The sequence below is a fragment of the Callorhinus ursinus genome, unplaced genomic scaffold, assembly GCF_003265705.2.
Source record: "Callorhinus ursinus isolate GAN/ISIS: 27379988/994484 unplaced genomic scaffold, GSC_fseal_2.0 scaffold41, whole genome shotgun sequence".
Lineage (NCBI taxonomy): Eukaryota > Metazoa > Chordata > Mammalia > Carnivora > Otariidae > Callorhinus > Callorhinus ursinus.
In genome coordinates this window covers 2,362,385-2,385,757 of record NW_027397103.1, presented here as the reverse complement: position 1 = coordinate 2,385,757, position 23,373 = coordinate 2,362,385, and the positions used below count along the sequence as shown (strand labels likewise).

Genomic DNA, 23,373 nt, shown 5'->3' with positions numbered 1-23,373 from the left:
GCAGAAATGCAAGGTCTTAACAACCAAAACCCAACTTAATACCACCAGCACTAGGGGACAACCATTTCATCTGCAGAGTTGCGCCCCCCAAGCTCTCTACCCCACAGGGCCATGAGAGTCCCAAATCACATCCTCCCAGGAGATAACCCAAGTCTGATTCCTCCCTCAGGCTCAGCTGAATGGTCAACCAGGCTCATGTGCACTCAATGTTTGCCACCTGTCCTCTTTACCCACTACTACTCAACACTGGGGAAAAGTAAAAAAAAAATTAAAATAAAAATAAACAAATGTTTGCCACCAAGGCCACAACAAACACAGGCAGCAGACTGGTGAAGTGGAGAGGAGACAGAGGAGGCCAAGGCCATCGCTTCTTGGCCTTTTGGCTAAGATCAAGTGTAGAGAAAGCCAAGGCCCCCAAGCAATGTTTTGATTATTCCCAGCAGGAATGATAATAACAACCATCACCATTTATTGGGTACTTTATTTTTAAGACTGATTTATTTAGGGGGGAGTCTCAAGCAGATTCCCCGCTGAGCATAGAGCCTGACACAGAGCTCAATCCTACAACCCCGAGATCATGACCTGAGCCAAAAGCAAAAGTCAGACACTTAACCGACTGAGCCATCCAGGCACCCCGCCCCCTTATTGAGTACTTTAAAGCACTTCTAGAAGTGTGCCTGTTTCACTAAGGCTAAGGGTGTAAGGTGACCTGCAAGGGTCATGCAGTCAGCAAGTGGGAGCAATGATACAGACCCAGGAGGGCTGATGTCAGAGCCTGTGTTCTGTCCGCGGCACTACGCGGCCTCCCCACCAACCTATAACCCAGGCGGTCGCCTACTCCGATTCTCCAGCAGAAGAGGTTTGCTGGAGGTCTGGCATCACGATGGGTGTCCGCAGTTCAAACCCATTTAATCATCAACCACCATCAAATATTTATTAAGCAACTGCAGAGAACCGAGCTGAACTTGGCACTTCGAGGGAAGCTTGAAAGGCAGATAAGATCCCTGTCTTGAAGGGGCCTACAGGGCAGAGGGGGAGACAAAAGGAAAGAAGCCCAATTTACATTATACTGAAGTGGGAGGGTCAAGAGGTGGCTGGTTTGAACCAGAAAAAAGCCTTCTCAAGGTAGCCACTGCAGAAATCTTAAGAGGAGGAGGGGGAGGGGGGACAGACATGTAAGGAGGCAATTTTCTGCAACTTGGACCAAGATCCAGACTCGAGGGGCGCCTGGGTGGCTCAGTCATGAAGCGTCTGCCTTCGGCTCAGGTCATGATCTCAGGGTCCTGGGATCAAGCACCACATTGGGCTCCCTGCTCAGCAGAGAGCCTGCTTCTCCCTCTGCTCCTCCCCCTGTTTGTGCTTTCTCTGTCTGCCTCTCTCTCTCTCTCTCTCTGTCAAATAAATATCTCTATTAAATAAAAAAAAAAAAAAAAAAATACAAAAAAAAAAAAAAAAAAGATCCAGACTCTAGGCCCAGCTAAGTGCTTGGAGTAGTCAGAAGTTATATCTAACACAGAGAATGAAGCTTAGGAAAGCCCCTAGATGGGACGCTTGGCTGGCTCAGCCAGTGGAGTACACAACACTTGGGTCTCGGGGTTGTGAGTTCGAGCCCCATATTGGGTGTAAAGATTACTTTTTTTATAAGTAATTAAACAAACAAATAAATAAAATCTTGAAAAGAAACCCCCTAGGTTTAGCAAGTGTGTATTTGCCATAAACGTGGGGCAGAAAGATAGCATTCTAAGAACCTCCCCAAGCAGGCCCAATGCAGGCCAACGGAGAACACCGATGAGAGGGCTGGGGCTGTTGAGGCCAACCCAGGGGTGCTGTGGAGGACGGGCATCCAGTGCAGCCCACCGATTTCTTCAAAAGAGACACCATACAGATTTGTATGTGTAACTCCTAATGTTTTAAATGTTGGCAACCACAGTTGACCGTTGAACAACAGAGGGGTTAAGGGCACCGACTCCGAGAAGTTGAAAATCTACATACAACTTCTTTTTTTTAATAACATCAACGTTTTAATAAGTGGCTTCTGTCAGTCAAGTTATGAAAATCCACATATAATTTGAGTACCCCCAAAATGTAGCGGCTAATAGCTTGCTGTTGACCAGAAGCCTTACTGATAATATAAACAGTCGATGAAAACGTATTCTGTATGTATACTATATTTTATGCGCATATTTTGTATATTACATATTATATTCTTAGAACAGAGTAAGCTAGAGAAAAGAAAACGTTAAGGAAATCATAAGGAAGAGAAAATGCATTAACAGAACTATACTGTCCTTATTTTTTTAAGAAGATTTTTATTTATTTATTTGACAGAGACAGAGAGAGAGACAGCGAGAGAGGGAACACAAGCAGGGGGAGTGGGAGAGGGGAGAGGCAGGCGTCCCGCTGAGCAGGGAGCCCGATGCAGGACTCGATCCCAGGACCCCGGGATCATGACCTGAGCTGAAGGCAGATGCCTAACGATTGAGCACCCAGGTGCCCTATACGTATTTATTTTTTAAAAAAACCACATATAAGTGGACTCACACAGTTGAAACCCGTGTTATTTAAGGATCCAACAGTAATTTGGAATATTTTTAAATATTATGAAGGCCAAGCAACATGGGTCTTCAGGCCAAATCTAACCTGTGGTTCCAGTATGAAGAACCAAAAAGAGAATGGGTTTGGTGCCAGAGGACCTAAGGTGACACTCAGGTCAAGCTCTTCCATCAGGATCTGGGTGACACTGGGTGTGCCCCTAAGTCCCTGAAGCTGCAGTTTAGCTTCCTCATCTGCAAAATGGGGAAAACTAGCACCCAACCCAAAGAATTGTGGTCAGAATCATTTTTTTTAAGATTTTATTTATTTATTTGAGAGAGAGAGAAAGCACATGGGGGGGGGGGTCAGAGGGAGAAGCAGACTCCCCGCCCAGCAGGGAGCCCGATGCGGGACTCTCCAGGGACTCCAGGATCATGACCTGAGCCGAAGGCAGTCACCCAGCCAACTGAGCCACCCAGGCGCCCGGTCAGAATCATTACCAACAGTGATGAAGCACACAAAAATGTCTAAATCTTAAAGTGTTGAGCACAGGCCCATGATGTCACACAGGCCAAGAGAAGAGAGGGGACAATCACAGAGAGAGCAGACAATGCCTGAGGCCACGAAGAGAGAGTGAGGAGGAAATGAGCCGGGTCTTTGCTGGCCTGCAGGCCGGAAGAATCTGGACAATAGAATCCACGTCAGGGGTGGAAATATAAATTTAGGAGTCGCCAGCACACAAGTGAAAAGAGAGATCACGCAAGTAGATAAATTAACCTAGGTACCTAGGAGCAAAACAGAGAGCCAGCAGAAGCCTTTGGAGTAACACAGAGGTGGGCCCCCCCAGAGGGATTCGAGAAGGAAGTGGGGAAGGAAGCTGGTGGGGGGGTGTCTGTGGAGAAGCAGATCTCAAGGGAGAGAGGGGGAAATATGGCCACTAAAGAGCGGGATGCATTCTTAGCAGAAGAAAAAACGTGGAAGAATGGCCCAGGCTGTGTTAAAAACAGAAAACGAGCAAAGTAAAGACGTGACAAAGAAGTTAGAAGGGGCAGATGGGTAAAGAGGGAACCAGAAGAAAAAGGGACCCATGGATGGCCACGTCAGGTCTACGCTGATGGGATACACGGGGGTGGGGGGGGCCATATAAAAGGTGCTGAGGTGGAGGGACGTGTGGGGTGGGTGAACAGACAGCCGTGGAGGTCCATCTGCTGTGTGCCAGGAGCTCCCACACCCCTCGTCGCCCGCAGACTCCCAACGATGCAGGAGGCAGGTTGCAGGCCCATTTTACAGCCTGCTTTCAACAGGATTTTTTGTCGAGAGCAAGGCCCAGGTCTCCAGGGCTTATTCAAAAGGATACACAGACTGCTGTCCAGAGGCGTCTCAAGCAGCCTGAGGATCCATGAGCTAAACCGAAAAGAGCTCCCCAGAGGCTTCCGCCCACCTTCACGCTCACCCAGGGCTCTACTATTCAAACAGCTGCAAATGTGCGCCCTGCTCTCCCCAACAAGAAAACAGAACAGAACATGGCTGTCTCTGCCAAGTGAGTTCTGAATAAGCTGCATTCCATTTCATTAAAACAATTACCTGAGTCCCAGCCAAGAATTACATACAGCTTCCTCACAGCACCGCCCCTCCCCCCCCATAAAACACACATCATGCTGTGTTTCAAACAGGCAGAGAAAGGCCATGGCACACCACTCTGAGCCCTCACTAGGAAGATCCCTTGATCCCCACCAAGCGGCGAGCCTCTGTGTCCTTGCAGGCCTACGGACAGACGTGGGTCTCAAAGCAGACCCTCGTGTGAAGTGCTCCCCTTACAAGAAAGAGCCTGCTGGCTGCCCAAAATGTTCCTAGTAGGCACCAGGCCCTCAAAGCCAAGGGGACCACTGGTGCCAGAATCCAGCTGTTTTTCCCAAACAGATGGGAGGCCCAAGTGGCCCAGCTCTGAGTCAGCACAAAACAAGACAAGAGGGACCTGGGAGTGGGGATTCCAGGAGAGGGCGGCTGAAGGCTGTATGGCCAGACCTGAGCTGCAACCAAGAGCCCGGGGGCCACTCTGACCCACGCTGCCCACAGGCTAGTGGTGTTCTTTTGGCCACAGATAAGAGGTTCATGATGTGAGGCAAATGGCATTTCGTCCCCTCCCCCAGGCTCCAGCTGCCCAGAGGCTATTCTTTTGTAAAGCCTTGCTCTGCATCCCACCCAGGCAACCCTCTCCAAACTCTGCCCAGAGCCCAGCATCTCCCTTGCCTTGACCAGGGTCTGATTAATGTCCCCACACCCAAAATAACCCCGGAGGCTGCCTCCGCACTGTGGAAGCTCGCTGTCTCCGGCCGGCCCTGTCCTTTTTACTGCCTGGGTCATTGTGGCTGTGTGCCCCAACCCGAGCTGAGAGTTGTCGGTCCTGACCATCCCTGGCCTGCTTGGCTCCTGCCGGCCCACCCAGTCTTTCCACCGGGGGTGCAGCGTCCCAGGGGGCCGAGGGTCACAGGTGGACACTTCTTACACTCCTGGCTGAATAACCCTGAGCCCGCTATTGAGTAAGACACGTTTTACTTTTTTCCAACTTTTGATCATGGAAATGTCTAAACATACAGAGAAGTTGAAAGAGCATTTCAATGAGCACCCACATACCCTCTACCTAGATTCAGTCATTAACATTTTGCCATTTTGTATAAACAGGCACACATACTTGCAGGCTTTCTCTCTCTCTCTCTCTCTCTCTCTCTATATATATATATATCCCTTTCTTTTTACTGTATCATTTCAAACTGAGTTTCAGACATCATGACATTTTACTCCCAAATACTTTTAACACGCACCTAACAATGATAATATTACCCATAAAACCACAATACCACAATCACACAAGAAATAAGCATTAAAAGGCCATCTTTAAGAGAAAACTTGGCCACTGGGGGCTCTGCCGGGCCTGCCCAACCACACGTTCTGCCTGCCACTGGCCCAGCGTCCAAGGCCTCCCTGGAGAGGCCAGCCCTGAGTCCCACTGGTTAGGCAATCAATCCATTAGCTGGAAGACTTTATCGGGACGTGAATGCACGCTTCAGGCCAGATGTGAGACTCCCAACAGGCCCCCAACTGAAGAGGCAAAGTAGACCTGGGGGCTGGGAAGGCTCTGGGCCTATCCTGGGGAGGAGACAATTCCTGGACACCCCTTTTAATCAGGAGCTTTGTCAGGGTTTCTGGGAAAACTCAGCCCCCCCTAATTCTCTCTCGCCCTCTCTCCCTCCCAGAGGAAATCCTCAATTCTCCACCTTAAAAGACTTCCTCCTCTGGAAATGGGCCGGCTCCAGCTGGTGGCAACATAGAAACACCTGAATGAAGACAGGAGCACATCTGTATGGGCCAAGGGCATGGAGGGCTTGATTCCGATTCCAACCAGGCGTAGAAGAGGGACCTCAGAGGGCTACCCTCTGCCCCGAGGGGAACAGGTGACTGAAGGGGGGGGAGAAGAGGGGATGGGAGGGCCTTGAGCAGGAGACCCTCTGCCACAAGTGTCCCCCAGCCCATCCCGAGAAAGACAGAAGGAGAGGGAAGAAGCCCAGAGAACAGGAAGGGGATGCATGGGGGAGACTGTGGGGAGGGGAAGAATGGAGGCTGTGGGGAGGGGGCAGGAAAGATTTTTAGCATCCTAGAAATGGAAAACAACCAAACCAATAGGCAAGCGAGATCCGATCCAGCATTATGGGAACAGAGGTGTAAAAATGGTTACAAGCCCGACTCTGCATTTAAACCCCAGCCCTGCCACTCACTAGTTAACAGAATTTGGGTAAGGGGGCTAACACTCTCTGTGCCTCAGTTTCGTCGTCTGTAAAATGGACAGTAGTAATAATAATAGAACCTGTGCCTCCTATGGCCGACATGAGTCAGGGAAACAATGCACGTAAGGTGCCCAGCACAGTGCCTGTACACAGTTTAAGTGCTCAATAAAAACTATGGGAAAGAGTTCTACAGCTGTTTGTTATTATTAATGAAGGCACTGAGACCAGGACAACCCAGGGAAGGGCTGCAATGAGGCGGAGGCGGGAGGAGTTTTTCCACTCTCTGGCCTTGGAACAAGGTAAAGGCCCAAGGAAGCTCTGGAGGGTCAGCACACTCCACGCACGGTGAGTTATATGGGGGAGCTCCTGCTCTAAGCGCTGCTTAGAGCTCCTGCGGTAACTCCGGCCTTCTGAGCGGCCCTCCAGCCAAAGACCCACCCAGCCTCTCAATGCATGGCCATCACTGGGGAAGCTGGAGGGAATACTGCGAGGCTCCCTTGGAAGACCTCCAACCCACAGCGGCAGGGCTATGGCCCCAGCAACCCGAACCTCTCCACACGGAGCAGCAGACAGCTTAGCATAACGGAAAGCGCACCTGCCTGAGAACCAAACGCACCGGGTTCGGGGCCCAGCTCCACACCTCACTAGCGTACAGCCCAGAACATCCGGCATGGATGCGGAACGCACCATCGCTCCCCAGGCTGCCTCTGCCGCGGGGCAGCAGCTGGGTGCCCTGACCCTGGCCTAACACACAGAGGCACCACAGACAGGCAAGCCCGAAGCGCAGACTTTCCATGGAAACAGGGAGGCTCCGTAGCCCGGAATGCCCCAGGCAACTGCCCTGCTCCCCTAGCACTCCCCCTAAGGACAATGAGGCACTGTTTTTCAGAGGGTCAAGACTGCTGGGAAGTCTTGGGCATTGCCAACAGCTGGCTGTTACCCCTGTAAGAGATGGGAAGGCAAAGCTATCAAGGTCTGAACTGGACCCACGCTTTACCATCGAGGCCGTTTATCCGGGACGGCCCCCAGGGCACAAATTTTGAAGGTAACTAGCAATTAGTCAGCAAGCCCATGGCTCACCCCCCAGTTAGTCACCTCACCCAGCACTTAACCTTATTATGATTTAGTTCACCAGATCTGGAATTGGATCAGTCTGTGTTCCAACCCCAGCTTCCCCCAGTGAGCCTCCCAGGGCTAGTTTCCCCATCCGTAAAGCGGAGATAAAACACCTCCCTCTCGGAATGGCAGTGATCATACCCCTAAAATGCTGAGTCCGATGCCTGTCTCCCATCAAGCACACGTGACCTTTATTGGACCGCAGCTGTGGTCACAGCCCCCCCCCAAGAGCACTAGGAACATGAACGAGGGGAGAGCGGGGAGTTGGGTCCGAAACCGTAATCAGAGTGCATCTCAGTGTTGTGGGAACTCTGTCCAGGAAACTCTAGCCAGAACTCAACAGAGCGAACCCCGGGCCAAACCAGCATCTAAACAGTAACGGGGAAAAGCCGCCAGCAGCCACCCCTGCAGCACAGAGAGAACACACAGGGAAGGGCAGTGTTTCTGTTTTTCTGCCCAAAGAGCTATGAATTTGTAACTTATTAAACAGCACATGGTGAGGCTGTCACTCACTAGTCACTTTGGGGAGGAAAGAGTCCCCCAATTTTTAAGACCCCCCCCAAAAAAAAACAAGTCACAGCAGAGACTCTGCCGCCTCTAGCCTTGCCACAGGACAGACCATAAACTCCCCTGTTTCAGGAACCAGGAGGCTCACAGCTGAGAGCACTCTCAGGAGAAAAGTAAAAACAAGAGGCCTGGCCTTTGTGTCCACCCTAACTAAGGAAAACAGCTGAGGTGCAGCCATCCAGGCAGCTGATGGGGGCTGAGCACAGAGGCAAATTCCTCTCCCCTTCCAGCTCGCCCCACTGCTCCCACCCGGGGGCTCCGGGGCAGCCAGGCGTGGCTGGTCTCCTGGGAGCTTGGGCCAAGGAAGTCAGGCAGCCCAGAACAACTGGGGAGTCTGCTGGAAGGCGGCAGAAGTTACAGGCGGCAGCCACCACTCCCCTGCGACCCCTCCTTCACGTGCTGCTCACCCCCTCCTCAGCAAGAAAAGACCCCTTGGTACACGAGAGCTGCAGATCTAGGAGCCAAGGACTGGGCTTCTCTAGTCATGGTTTGGTCATTCCATGGCGGTACAGCCTTGGGCAAGTGAATCAACCTCTCTGAGTCCGTTTTCTCCATTTGTAAAAGGCAGGTAGTAATGAGAGCAGTGGCCCTAAGTAAGGGGCTCTTATAAAGGGTTGCTGTGAGGGAGCACGGGACAAGTTGAGGTATGGGGAAGCACTCCATAAACAGCAAATTTCAATTCCTGCAGTCCCCTCTGCCAGTATACTCTTTTCCCCGAGACTCACTCAGTTTCCTGGCCCTAAATGGAAGACTGTCAGAAAACAGGAATTCTGGACTCCAACAGCAAACTCTACAAAACTCTCTCAGACCTTCAAACAGTACCGTGTGTAAGGGACTATAGAAAAGCAAGAGAGGGCGCCTGGGTGGCTCAGTTGGTTAAGCGACTGCCTTCGGCTCAGGTCATGATCCTGGAGTCCCCGGGATCGAGTCCCGCATCGGGCTCCCTGCTCAGCAGAGAGTCTGCTTCTCCCTCTGACCCGCTTCCCTCTCGTGCTTTCTATCTCTCATTCTCTCTCTCTCTCTCTCTCTCTCAAATAAATAAATAAAATCTTTAAAAAAAAAAAAAAAAGAAAAGAAAAGCAAGAGAAACACATCAGCATTTTAGAAACCGTAACTCTGCTCCCCAGTTCCTGCTGGGAAAGCATCAAGACTTTCAGATCCTGGTTCAAAAAACATCCCCCAGTCTCCTCTCAGCTTATTTTTTATGTGAAAAAAATACCTGCCTGCAAGCCATGCCAACCTTGAGTGTGTTAGAAAAATGGGTGCCAAGCCTGACCCAAAGGCAGAACTATGCTTGGCAGCCACCACACTCTGCAAAACAGGCAGGACTGCACACCATCCCCAGCACCAGGATCTCTCCGCGGCGCCCTGATCTTTTGCAAAAGGAAGCTGGCGGTCCTCCTCCCTGCCCCCTTGGAAGTCCAGCACCTACAAATAGCCAGTCTTAACTTAGTGCCCTGTGCGCTTGGGGGCGGCCAGTCAGAGCTGTCTGATGAATCTACTCCTCAGAGGCTGGGACAGAGAAAGCATCAGTGGTCACACAAGCCACCCACAGTCCAGAGAGGGAAGACAAGGCTCCTACAGAGAAGAAACTCCCCCCCCCCCCCCCACACCCCCCCCCCCCCCCCCCCCCCCGACCAATACCTCCCCAGCTCAGAGGCCCTCTGGCTACAGGCATGAAGGGGAGGGAGAGAGGAGTGAAGAGTGAATCCTCTCACTCCAGGGTTCAGGTCACTGAAGGCATTCCTAGAACCCTGGCATGAACCCCCTTGGGTTTAGTGTCAGGTTTCAGGAGATACTTTTCCCTGTCCTAACACCAGATCAAGACTGGACTGAAAAGAGTAGTTGGGGAGCTCTGATAACATGAAAACAGTAAAACTCTGTTATGGGCCTCCTGTCCTCCTTACCTGTGTGGCCTCCAGCAAGGCTGGATGCTGGGGGGTGGGAGGAACTCTGCCAGCCCGGACAAGTCCAGAGATGGCCATACCTCGGGGCCCACTTCCCACCTCATTCCCCTGGCACTGCACCAGACTCTGGGAGCGGGGGAAGAATCATGTCTCCCCAGCTTACTCTTCTAGGATTAGGCTCATCTGTGATAGGAAAGGGGAGGGGCTGGTCCACAGAGTGGACAGGGCAGTCGGGAAGTGGAGTGACCAGCCCATGAAACAGGGTGCCCAGACCTGGGTTGGGCGGGGGGATAGGACAGAGAGAAACTTGTCTTTGTGGGGGTATGGTCATTGGAGGCTCATCTTTAACTTGTGAAATGAAAGGGGTGGCCTTGGAGGGGCTATCCCTGAAGCAGAGGTCCTTAAAGGGGTGGGAGCAGGTCCTGGAAATGAGGGACCAACCGGGAGTTTCGGCAGCTGTTGTTCCCCGAGTTGGGCGGCCGATCAGTGAGGTGGGGGGGGTGGGGGAGCCGGCTGTGAAGGGAGGGTCCCACAGCGGGGGAGGCGATGTGGTGCAGGCAGTAGGGGGTCCGTCCCTGGGGCGGACGGGGCGGGTCCCTGAGGTGCAAGCTGGCCCCTACGGCTGGTCTAGAGGATGGGGGTGGGTCCCCGAGGTCCGGGGTCCGGAGGTGGGGCCGTCCCCGAGGCGGGGGCTGGCGGCTGTGAGGTCGGCGGCGAGGCCGGCCTGGCCCGGGACTCAGGCCCAGCCGGGGATCCCGGCCCCGCGGAACCCCAGTATGCAGCGAGCTGAGCCGGGACCCGGGCCGCCGGGGGCGGGATACCACGGCCCCCGCCGCTCGCTCGCGCCCGCCCGGCCCGGGGCCGCGCGCCCCCCGCAGCCTCCTCCCTCGGCCTCCCGCTTACTCACCGAGGTCGTCCATGGCGGGACCGCGGGCGCCGGGAGCCGGCTCGGCGTCCCGCTCTCTGCCCGTCCCAGGGCCGCTCCTCTCTGCCCCACAACTTTTCCGCCGCGAGCCTCGGCCCGGAACGGAACGCGCCGCCGCCGCGCGCGCCCCGCCCCCGCGAGCACGCGCGCCCCGCCCCCGCCCGCGGTCGCCCCCGGGAGCAAGCTGGCCCCGCCCCGTGCGCACGCTAGCCCCGCCCCGCCGCCGGCCCGCGAGCGCGCGCCCAGGTGGCGGTGGGCCACGCCGGGCGGAGCGGCGGCGCCCCCTCGCGGCCGAGTCGGCAGGTGGCAGGCTCCCAGGCCTTCAGGCCCTGCGGTCAGTCTCCGTCCGTCTCAAAGTCACATGCCTGACCGTCTGGCTGACAGATCCATCTCCTGTGTTGACATCTCACAGTCTGACCTGCGTCTGTCCATCCATCAGTCACTCACTCATCACATGTCCATCCACTGGAGAGTCATATTTGTCCACCAGTCTGTCTGTCTGTCTCCCATTAGGTCATCTCCCAGGAGGACCCTAAATCAGTACCAGGAAAAGCAGGGAACCTTTGGAGGGCCTTTCTTGGGGTCGTCCTCTGGACCGATGGCAGTGCAGCTTGCAATCCGGACTTTGGGGCCAGATTCAGTACTTCTGTGGTTATATATCCCTTAATCTTCCACATGTCTACCCTCCCTAAAGGGAGACTTTTCCAAAATTCTGCATGGAGCAGAGGGGACCCCGACTTAGACATTAAAGGAAAAACTTCCTCAGGTCATGGTCCCAGGGTCCTGGGATCGAGCCCCACATCGGGCTCCTTGCTCGGCGGGAAGCCTGCTTCTCCCTCTCCCACTCCCCCTGCTTGTGTTCCCTCTCTCGCTGTGTCTCTCTCTGTCAAATAAATAAATAAAATCTTAAAAAAAAAAAAAAAAAGAGGGCGCCTGGGTGGCTCAGTTGGTTAAGCGACTGCCTTCGGCTCAGGTCATGATCCTGGAGTCCCGGGATCGAGTCCCACATCGGGCTCCCTGCTCGGCGGGGAGTCTGCTTCTCCCTCTGACCCTCCCCCGTCTCATGCTCTCTCTCTATCTCATTCTCTCTCTCAAATAAATAAATAAAATCTTTAAAAAAAAAAAAAAGAAAAAAGAAAAACTTCAAGATTACACCCAGTGCCAGGCATAGTTTCCTGAAACACCCACTGCCACCCCAGAGCCCAGAGGAAATGAGTAGAAACCAGGTACAGATGAATGGATAAAGAAGATGTGGTATATATATACAATGGACTATTATGCAGCCATCAAAAAAACGAAATCTTGCCATTTGCAATGACATGGATGGAACTAGAGGGTATTATGCTAAGCGAAATAAGTCAATCAGAGAAAGACATGTATCATGATCTCACTGATATGAGGAATTCTTAATCTCAGGAAACAAACTGAGGGTTGCTGGAGGGGAGGGGGGTGGGAGGGATGGGGTGGCTGGGTGATAGACATTGGGGAGGGTATGTGCTATGGTGAGCGTTGTGAATTGTGTAAGACTGTTCAATCACAGACGTGTACCTCTGAAACAAATAATACATTTTATGTTAAAAAAAAAGATAGCAGGAAGGGAAAAATGAAGGGGGGGAAATCGGAGGAGGAGACTAACCATGAGAGGCTATGGACTCTGAGAAACAAACTGAGGGTTTTAGAGGGGACGGGGGTGGGGGGATGGGTTAGCCTGGTGATGGGTATTAAAGAGGGCACGTTCTGCGTGGAGCACTGGGTGTTATACGCAAACAATGAATCATGGAACACTACATCAAAAACTAATGATGTAATGTATGGTGATTAACATAACATAATAAAATAAAATTTAAAAAAAAAGAAAAGAAACCAGGTAATAGTAACAGCTGCCATTCATTGAGTGCCAGATACTATGTAGCTACTACCGCAGTTAATTCTCATAGAGGCTCCTATGACTATCAGCCCTTCCCCACTCTTTGCAAAGGGCAAGGGTAGTGTGTCGATTCTATATAAAAATGCCCTGTAAGCATAACTTTGAGTTCCCTTGCCCACCAGAATCCAGCCGCCAAGACCCTCTGGGTCAAGTCAGGTCCTCCAGGAAGGAGATGCTGAGATGGAGTTGGGGGTGGGGGTGGGGGGGTAACGCCCATGAAAGAAAGGGGAAGAAGCAGGATCCGGCAAGGACTCAGATCTGACAAAGATAAATAACCTAACAGGAAGTGCCAGAACAAAAACTCATTGGAGGAGCCCCACCGGGCAGAAGTATTATGGCCCCAGTCCCCCCCACCATGTTTAGCCACTGACTAGGGGATGCCCTGGAAGAAGAGCTCAGCCTTGCCCTGAAAACCCTGCATCTGGAAGCCGCCATTTCTCGATCTCGGTGACGAGCTCTTTTTTGAAGGCAGAACCAGGTGCCTCACCTTTGGCCGCCACGTTCTCCTATATTAAAACTCAAGGAGTCAAGACTGCTCCCCAGCCAGGCAGTCATGCTATCTCGTGCCCTTCCAACACCTTTAATGTACCTCTGTTTTGTAGGCACTTCTTTTTTTTTTTTTAAGATTTTATTTATTTATTTGAGAGAGAGAGAATGAGAGATAGAGAGCACGAGAGGGAAGAGGGTCAGAGGGAGAAGCAGACTCCCCGCTGAGCAGGGAGCCCGATGCGGGACTCGATCCCGGGACTCCAGGATCATGACCTGAGCCGAAGGCAGTCGCTTAACCAACTGAGCCACCCAGGCGCCCTTGTAGGCACTTCTTACTCCTGCAATTTACGTGTAGTGGTAGGATTATTTGATAAATGTCCCTCATCCTATTAGAGCACGTGAGGGCAGGAACCATGTCCATTGCTATGTGCACAGCATATAGGAGGTGTTGCTCAATATATATCTGCTGAATGACTGGTGGGCATTATGCCTGACACTTGGAACGAAGCAAACCATAGTCCCTTTCCTCAGAAAGTTCATGGTTTAATTGAAGACGCAGAAGAGAAGTAGTGAAGTCGCTCATTAATTCACTTGGTGGTGAGATATTTAACAGTGCCTGCGCTGTACCAAGAGCTGTGCTCAGGCTGGACGTACAATGATGAATAAAACTGATATGGTGCCGCCTTCTTCGGGGCTATAGTCCAAAAGGGCATGCAGAAGAGCAAATAGGCCTGTATGAAGAATGAATAACCTCACATCATTCCCAGCTGCCTAGAACAGCATATGCAAAGGCCTATGGGCAAGACAGAGGCCGTGGTGCATTGGAAGGACTGGAAGGAATTTGCACCATGAAATATGAGGTGGGGAATGAAAATGGGGAGGCAAGGCCATATTTTTTTATATTGATTACAGGTTGATACAGTAACATTTAAGATATACTGGAGTAGATAAAACATTAATTTTACTTGTTTCTTTTTACCTTTTTAATTTAATATAATTTTTTTATTTTTGAAAAAGATTTTATTTATTTATTTGACAGGGAGAGTGAGGGAGCACAAGCAGGGGGAGCAACAGAGGGAGAGGGGGGAGCGGGGTTCAATCCCAGGACCCTGGGATCATGACTTGAGCTGAAGGCAGATGCCCAACCGAGCCACCCAGGCATCCCTCTTTTTACCTTTTCTTAAATATGGTTACTAGAAAATTGTAAATTACACACATGGCTTGCATTTTGTTTCTAGTGGATAGGGCTGGGTTAGAGAGTGCTTAGTGGACCGTTATTAAGTACGCTTCCTAAAGATTAACTTGCATTGACAAGGCAGACAGACAGCCCTGCTAAAACTGAATTCAGAGTCCCCAGGGTAAGGAAACGGCCACCGAGAAAGCAGATCCTCTGGTGGGGTCACCCCATGGCCAAATGCACATAAGCCCATCTAGTTCCTGGAATATCTCTGTGTTGTTCCTTCTGCCCTGATGGCTATGGATGTCCCAGCGCAGTGGCGCCTGCACTCAGTAGTGTGGGGTTAAGTGCCCATTGGTTAGGCAGAGGGACTCCACCCAGGTTCAAACCCCCACTATGCTCCTTGCTGGTGGTGAATCTTTGGCCATTTACTCTCTGCAGGTCAGATTTCCGCCTCTGCAGAAAGATGAATACTAGCCACCTCTGAGAGTCATTGTAGGATTAAATGAGATACTACACATTTAGCACTTGGAATTATCCTTGCTATCAATAAGCGCTCTGGCTCAGCCCTATCCACTAGAAACAAAATACAAGCCACATACGTAATTTAAGACTTTTTAATAGCCACAGTTAAAAAGGTAGAGGGATGCCTGGGTGGCTCAATCAGTTAAGCCTCGGACTCTTGATTTCCGCTCAGGTCATGATCTCAGGGTCCTGGTATCAAGCCCCCCATAGGGCTCCACGCTCAGCACAGAGTCTGCTTGTCCTTCTCCCTCTGCTCTTCCCTCAGCTTGTGCTCTCTCTCTCTCAAATAAATAAATAAAATCTTTTTTTAAAAAACAAATGAACAGGGCACCTGGGTGGCTCAGTCGTTAAGCATCTGCTTTCTGCTCGGGTCATGTCCTGGGGTCGAGCCCCGTGTCGGGCTCCCTGCTCTGTGGGAGGCCTGCTTCTCCCTCTCCCTCTGTCTCTACCCCTGCCTCTCCCCCTACATGTCCTCTCTCTCTGTATCTCTGTGTCTCAAATGAATAAATAAAATCTTTAAGAAATAAATAAATAAATGAACAGGTAGAAAACAAGAGGTAAAATGAATCTTGGTATACTTGATCTAATCCAATATATCCTAAATGTTCTCATTTCAAACTTTATTTTATTTATTTATTTACTTACTTCTGAGAGAGAGAGCGAGACTGCGCAGGGGGAGGGGCAGAGGGAGAGAGAGTCTTAAGCAGACCCAGCGCAGTGTGCGGCCAGCGTGGGGCTGGATCTCACAGCCCTGAGATCCGGACCCTGAGATCATGACCTGAGCCAAAACCAAGGGTCAGAAGCTGAACCGACTGAGCCACCCAGGCGCCCCTCTCATTTCAACTTTTAATCAGTATGAAAAGTATCAGAAATTTCTTACTTTTTTTTCTATATGAAGTCTGCGAAATCCAGTGTGTATTTTTATACTTAGAACACATCTCAGTTTGACTAGCCAGATTTCAAGTGCTCAGCAGCCACGTGGGGCCAGTGGCTACCCTATGGGACAGTGCAGCTTTGAATGTGAGTTGGCATCATTATTTTTGGGGATTTCAACCTAAAAGCCATTTCCTTAGAAAACCATGCCCTGACCTGCAGGGCCCCTGTTATTAAGATCTTTTTTTAGCACCCTGGAAGACACTCCTGACAATTATAATTAAACAGTTCCTGTGCACTCGTTTGCAGCTCTGCCTCCTGCTAGACTCTAGATTTCAGAAAGGCAGAGACCATGTCTTAACAGTGCACTGATTGACTTTGGGAAGAAAGAAGGGATGAAGGGGGAAAAAAGATTTAGAAGAGTAAATTCCAGACCTTACAATATAGATGTGGAAGTTTTCTTTTTTTTTTAAAGATTTTATTTATTCATTTGAGACACAGAGATACAGAGAGAGAGAAAGAGAGCGCATGAGCAGGGGGAGAGGCAGAGGGAGAGGGGGAAGCAGGCCTCCTGCCGAGCCAAGAGCCCGATGTGGGACTTGATTCCAGGACCCCGAGACCATGAGCTGAGCTGAAGGCAGACGCTTAACCATCTGAGCCACCCAGGCGCCCCTGGAAGTCTTCTTTACAGTAGTTGTTCACAGTAGGAAGAAATTTAGAAAAAACCAGATCAACTAAAAGATTAAAATCAAGTGTCCATAATCCAAAAAAAAAAAAAAAATCTTAGAGTGTATCCTTTTTTTTTTTAATTTTACTTATCTATTTGAGAGAGAGTGAGAGCAAGAGAGAGCATGAGCAGGGGGAGAGGCAGAGGGAGAATCAGTCTCCCCACTGAGCAGGGGGCCCGATGTGGGGCTTGATCCCAGGACCCTGAGATCATGACCCGAGCTGAAGGCAGACACTTAAACGACTGAGCCACCCAGGGACCCCTGCAGTGCATTCTTAGTTATTTCCTGAAGATCAGTTCCTGGAGTGGAAGCCTTATATCAGAGGTTAAGTTCACTGTTGTTGTCAGTTCTTTCGCCGGGTGTTGACAAAGAGCTCTCGCATCCAGCTGTGTCCAGATAAATGGATAACCAATATTTCATGAGCACCGACCTGCACACAATACTTTACGGTGAGCCCATGAAGAAATCTCCCCCAGATGTGGTACAAGTACCACCAGTGGAATGAGAAATGTATAAATGGTACATATGCAGAGATTCCTTATTTTAATAGGTATGTATTCATGTGTGTTAGAAAAATACCTAATCAGCCCATAAAACCAATACAGTTGACTCTTGAACAACACAGGTTTGCAGTGGGCAGGTGCACTGACATGTGGATGTTTTTGAATAAATACGATATTATAATTTAGGATGAGGTTAAATGAAATAAAAAAGCAGGTCATTTACGGAGAAATATGTAGTAAGTTACAGCCCAGTGGGTTCTCAGTGACAGCAAAACTCATAATGGAGGGGAGCCTGGATGGCTCAGTTGGTTAAGCGTCTGCCTTCAGCTCGGGTCATGATCCCAGGGTCCTGGGATCATCATTTATTTTTAAAAAAATAAAGATTTTATTTATTTATTTGACAGAGAGAGACACAGCGAGAGAGGGAACACAAGCAGGGGGAGTGGGAGAGGGAGAAACAGGCCTCCCGCTGAGCAGGGAGCCTGATGCGGGGCTCGATCCCAGGACCCCGGGATCATGGCCTGAGCCGAAGGCAGACGCCCAACGACTGAGCCACCCAGGCGCCCCATAAATAAAATCTTTAAAAGAAAAGAAAAAAAAAAAAAACTGTGACACTTCCTGATGCACAGCCACTGCTCAAGGGCACTGTGTAGTTGAAGGAGTTGAGCTGGGGCAGAGAAGCACCCAGGAAAAACCGGACAATAGAACAGAATGTGAGACCTCAGCTGGAATCCCGACCTTCCTGTTACCAGTCTCCTCCATAAGGTGGCAATGGTGAGGATTCTTCTGGGTGACTGACACTCCACACCTGCCTGGGAAGGGAGGGATTTTACCATTTTATACCAAAAATTGTAGGGGCAGAAAGGATCTCAAGAGACTGTCTGGTCCTTCTGTGGGTGAAGGGGACTGGATTTTCCTCCAAAGCTGCTCCACCCTCAGTGTCCCGATGTCAGCTATGGGCCCACATGTTGACAGGGGCACACTGGGAAGTCATCCCCAGTCCTCTCTGTCCTCCTTTATAACTAATAAGACATACCTATTTCAAGTGTACCAGGGGCACCAGGGTGGCTCAGTTGGTTAAACTTCTGCCTTCGGCTCAGTTCATGTTGTCAGGGTCCTGGAATCGAATCCCGTGTCAGGCTCCCTGTTCAGCAGGAAGTCTGCTCGAGATTCTCTCTCTCTCTCCCTCTGCCCCTCCCCTGCTCGTGTGGGCTCTCTCTCTCTCTCAAATAAATAAATAAAATCTTTTTAAAAAAAAGTTCAATGGGCTTTGACAGATGGATATACCCATGTAACCCCCACCTCAATCAAGATACAGAACATTCCATTGTTCTTTCCCGACCCTTGTTTTTGAGCCCCTCGCCCCTGACTGCTGGTCCCAGGTAACCACCGATTTGCTTTCTGTGACTATAGATTACTTTGCATTTTCTTTCTTTCTTCTTCTTTTTTTTTTAAGATTTTATTTATTTGAGAGAGAGTGAGCGAGAGAGATAACGAGTCAGGGGGTAGGAAGAGGCAGACGAAGAGGGAGAAGCAGATTTCCAGCTGAGCAGGGAGCCCCTGGGGTCATGACCTGAGCCCAAGACAGACGCTTAACCAGCTGAGCCACCCAGGTGCCCCTGCATTTTCTTTATAATGCATTTATATGAGTGGAATCATACAATAGGTATTCTCTCTCTTTTTTGCAGGGTGTGGGGACATCTGGCTTCTTGGCCCCAGCATGTCACTAGATTCATCCACGTCATGTACATCAAGAGGTTTTTTTTTTTTAAAGATTTTATTTATTTATTTGAGAGAGAGAGAATGAGAGAGATAGCACGAGAGGGAAGAGGGTCAGAGGGAGAAGCAGACTCCGCGCTGAGCAGGGAGCCCGATGTGGGACTCGATCCCGGGACTCCAGGATCATGACCTGAGCCGAAGGCAGTCTCTTAACCAACTGAGCCACCCAGGCGCCCCATCAAGAGTTTGATCCTTTTTATTGCTGAGTAGAACTCCTGTGTATGGATGTAGCACACTTTGGTTCTCTATTGTTCTGTTAATGGATATTTGGGCTGTTGCCCCAGTTTGGGCCACTGTGAATAAAGCTGCTATGAATATTCATAGAGAAGTCTTTGTGTGGACATATGTTTTCATCTCTCTTAGGTAAATACCTAGGAGTGGAATGGCCGGGTCACAAAGTAATGTTTAAAAAACGTACGTTAGGGGCACCTGGGTGGCTCAGTCGGTTAAGCGACTGCCTTCGGCTCAGATCATGGTCCTGGAGTCCCGGGATCGAGTCCCGCATCGGGCTCCCTGCTCAGCAGGAAGTCTGCTTCTCCCTCTGACCCTCTTCCCTTCTCCTGCTTTCTATCTCTCATTCTCTCTCTCTCTCTAATAAATAAATAAAATCTTTAAAAAAATAAAAATAAAAATAAAAATAAAAAATAAAAAACGTACGTTGTCCCATTATCCTTCACCAGCTTCACCAGTTCAGTGGTTTCCTGTTGCACTGAGAATAAATCCAGAATCCTCAAGAGGATCTCCAAGGACGCAGCCAGGATCTCGTTGTCTTCCAGTCTCCCCTGATTCTTTTCACTCCAGCCACACTGGCCTCCATTCTGTCCCTCGAACGCAGCAAACTCGTTCTGACTTTGGAGCCCTCGAAGTTGCGAGCCTCTTCCTGGAATGTTCTTCCCAGATCTTGGCACTGCTGTTCCTGCTTATCACTGGATCTCATTTCACGAGTCACCTCTGCAGATCCTGGGCATATTATCCACAACCCCCCCAACCCCCTCATCAGACCCTATAACACTTTATGCCGGTGTATTTTATTTACTTTCACCTTTTGACATTATGTTCTGTATTTATTTGTTTAGCTGTTGATTATTTGTTTTTCCCTCCCTCCCCCATTAAAATGTCAACACTATGAGAAGAGGGGCTGGGCTTATCTTCTCCACCAGTGTCTAGAATGACAGGTGTTTGGTAAATATTGTTTGAAAGAAGGAAAGGCTGGGACACTGAGGCACAAAGAGATATGTTGCCTGGGCTGTGGGGTTAGTTGCGTGATCAGGATGAGAACCCCAGGCCCAGCCTCTCTCCTTCATCACAGACCATTCACAGGGTTTCCCAGGACTGACAACAGTTTTGTTTTGTTTTTAAGATTTTATTGTTAAATAATCTCTACACCCAACTTGGGGCTCAAGCACATGACCCCGAGATCAAGAGTCACATGCTCTATGGACTGAGCCAGCCAGACGCCCCTGCAGTGCTGTTTTTAAGAGCAAAAGACTGGAGTGGTTGGCTCAGATGGTTGAGCGTCTGCCTTCGGTTCGGGTCATGATCCCAGGGTCCTGGGATCGAGTCCCGCATCAGGCTCCCTGCTGGGTGGGAGTCTGCTTCTCCCTCTCTCTCTCTCTCTCTCTCTCTCTCTCTGACTCTCATGAATAAATAAATAAAACATTAAAAAAAAAAGAGCAAAAGACTGGAAACAACCCAAATGTCCATGGACAGAGGAATAGTTAAATAAACTACAAAATATCCTACAATGGAAAACTGTGTAGCCACAGAAGAGATCCAGGAAGATCATTATGTACTAATATGAAACAGTCTCCAAGATCTAAAAAAAAAACCCAAAACTGAACAGTATGTGTAACATGTGTATCAATTGTGGGGAAAAGTGGAAAATAATATATTTGTTTATGAGATGCTCCTATATGCTGGAGAGATCTGGAAGAATACATAAACACTACTGTTAACTGGCAGGGGGTGGGGGTGGGCATGGGAGCAAAGTGACTGGGGGTCAGGAGTGGGAAGGCGATTTTACTAAATACCCCTTTGAATCTTTTGAACTTTATTTTATTTATTTTTTGAAGATTTTATTTATTTATTTGACAGAGAGAGACACAGCGAGAGAGGGAACACAAGCAGGGGGAGTGAGAGAGGGAGAAGCAGGCTTCCCACTGAGCAGGGAGCCTGATGTGGGGCTCGATCCCAGGACCCTGGGATCATGACCTGAGCCGAAGGCAGACGCTTAACGACTGAGCCACCCAGGCGCCCCTAGAATAATAATTATTATTGGGAACATTTATTGTTTGAAGTGTGGATGCACCATGTTAAGTCTTTGGCATTATCTCATTTAATCCTTGAGAATATCCAAGGGGGAGGTTCATGCCTATTTTATAGGCCAGGAAACTGAGGCTCATGAATAAAGGTACCAGCTGGAGGCCACACGGGTACAAAGTGCTGAAGTCAGGATTCAAAGCCAGGACTGTCTGACTTGAGAGTCCACGGGCTGGCTCATGAATGGCAGCATGGGGGTCGTGTTGCCACTTCTTGGCAAGTTGGAGCTCCCCAGCTGGCTTGGACACACGGCCTTAGGAAGGCCTTGCTGCCTCTGAGTTGGGAGGGAAAGCATGGTCTGTGTCTCCCACCATCCTGCTGAAATCCTTCAGGACACCAGAATAAAACCCAGTGGTTTTCCATGACCTCTAACCCCATTAGAAGACCCAGTGTGACTACTTTCTCCCTTCTCAGCTCCAGTCACAGGGGATGACTTTTAATTCCTCTGGCTCCAGACCCCTGTAGGTGCTGTTACTACTGCAAAAATTCATCCTCTCCTCTCTGTCCTGGTTTACCGCTCTCTTTTACTTCACAGCTCAGCTACCCCCTCCTCCAGGAAGGCTTCCCTGACCACTGCCCAGGCTTGGATAATTGGTCCCATAACCTCCACCAAAGCATTTAACTCTGTGTTAAATGCTTTGGTGGGGCACTATCAGAAGCACTTTTCCTATATCATTTAATACTTACAAGAACTCTATGGCAGTGAGTCTCATCCTTAGTGGCACATCAGAATCATTTGGGAAACTAAAAAAAAAAAAAAAAAAAAAAAAAAAAATTAAAAAAAATAAAAATATATATATATGCCCAGAACTAACCCTCAGAAATTCTGACTTAATTGGTTTAGAATGCGGCCTGGGCACCAGAATTTTTAAAAGCTCCCAGCGGATTCTTGCAGACATCCTGAAGTGACTTGAACACTAAGAAGATTGTTTGGGGGCTGGTGGGTCATTTCCTTGCTGAGATAGTCCCCTGGAGCTAAGAGTCCATGTTGGCTGCGGCAACAGGATGGGAGGGTGGAGTGACTGTTGGCTACATGGGGAGTCGATGTTTCCAAAGATATTTCCCTACATGGTGGAGGGGGAGACCGTCAGGATTACTTCACCCAACCCAGCCTCTTCTTGCTCTCTGTCTGTAAAGGAGCTGGAGAACAAAGGAGTGTTGGAACTGGTTGTGAATTCACACCCCTCCCTCTTCCCTTCCCTAACCGGGTAGAGTCCTGAGAAAGCTGCAGAGCGTGTCCAAACATGGACATCAAACATTCTCCAGTTGCTCTCCCTATGTGGCTTTGCGGGCAAATACACTGGAAGAGCCTTGGGGGACCTGACTTGGGGGCACCTCTCAAATGCAAAATAAGCATGGCCTTTGTGCAGGCAATCAGATCTACAGAAATTTTCCCTAGAAATACCCCACGAATAGGCAAAGATTCACATCCAAGGATGTTCATCAGAGCATTGCTTATAATCAGGAAAAACTGAAAATATCTGAAATGTCCATCCACAGGGGATTGGTTAGCTGACATGAGATATATCCATGCAGGAAGAGGGGAGCTATGTACTGACATGGGCAATAGGCCACCATTATAGTATTTAGCAGAAAGAAAAAGGAAATAGAACTGTAACTATAGTAAAATCCAATGTTTGTTAATAATAATGTTGACAGGGGCACCTGGGTGGCTCAGTTGTGAGGCATTTGCCTTCGGCTCAGGTCATGGTCCCAGGGTCCTGGGATTGAGCCCACATCAGGCTCCCTGCTCGGAGGGAAGCCTGCTTCTCCCTCTCCCACTCCTGCTTGTGTTCCCTCTCTTGCTGTGTCTCTCTCTGTCAAATAAATAAATAAAATCTTTAAAAATAATAATAATGTAGACATAGGAATAGAGCAATTTGGAAGAATAGTCTCACCTACCTGTGGCTTTCTCTTCTAGCAGTGGAAGAAGGCTTATGTAGACTGTCTTTTCATATATACAATGCTTGGATTTTATATGCAAAATTACATGCAGTAATTTTGTAACCAGAAAAAATTAGGTTGTGAAACAGAAAACAATATGTTAAAACCACATGGATTCACTTTCAAACAGCTAATTTTACGTTGTGTGAATTTTATTGCAATTTAAAAAAAAAAGTCATTGCAGCTCAAATTACCCAGCCAAAAGAAGATTCCAGTAGAGCTGAGAGCAAAATATCACATGTATATTCTATAACTTTTCCTTTTTATTTATTTTTTAAAG

The 23,373-nt window shown here is 49.5% G+C and overlaps 2 protein-coding genes and 1 pseudogene across 4 annotated transcripts in view; 2 read left to right on the top strand and 1 right to left on the bottom strand.

Annotated features, from left to right (window-relative positions):
* The window catches only part of PXN (paxillin), a 47,751-nt gene extending 36,792 nt beyond the window's left edge, over positions 1-10,959 (bottom strand). For all 3 annotated transcript variants that reach the window (XM_073881015.1, XM_025889548.2, XM_025889549.2), the window contains exon 1: positions 10,812-10,959. In XM_073881015.1, coding sequence (XP_073737116.1) covers positions 10,812-10,824 — 13 coding nt within the window. In that variant the 5' untranslated portion in view covers positions 10,825-10,959. The remainder of the gene's footprint in view (positions 1-10,811) is intronic.
* Positions 1-23,373, top strand: part of SIRT4 (sirtuin 4) — a 250,319-nt gene that overhangs the window by 208,862 nt on the left and 18,084 nt on the right. The gene's annotated exons all lie outside the window — the stretch shown is intronic.
* On the top strand, positions 364-565 carry LOC112837354 (U2 spliceosomal RNA; annotated as a pseudogene).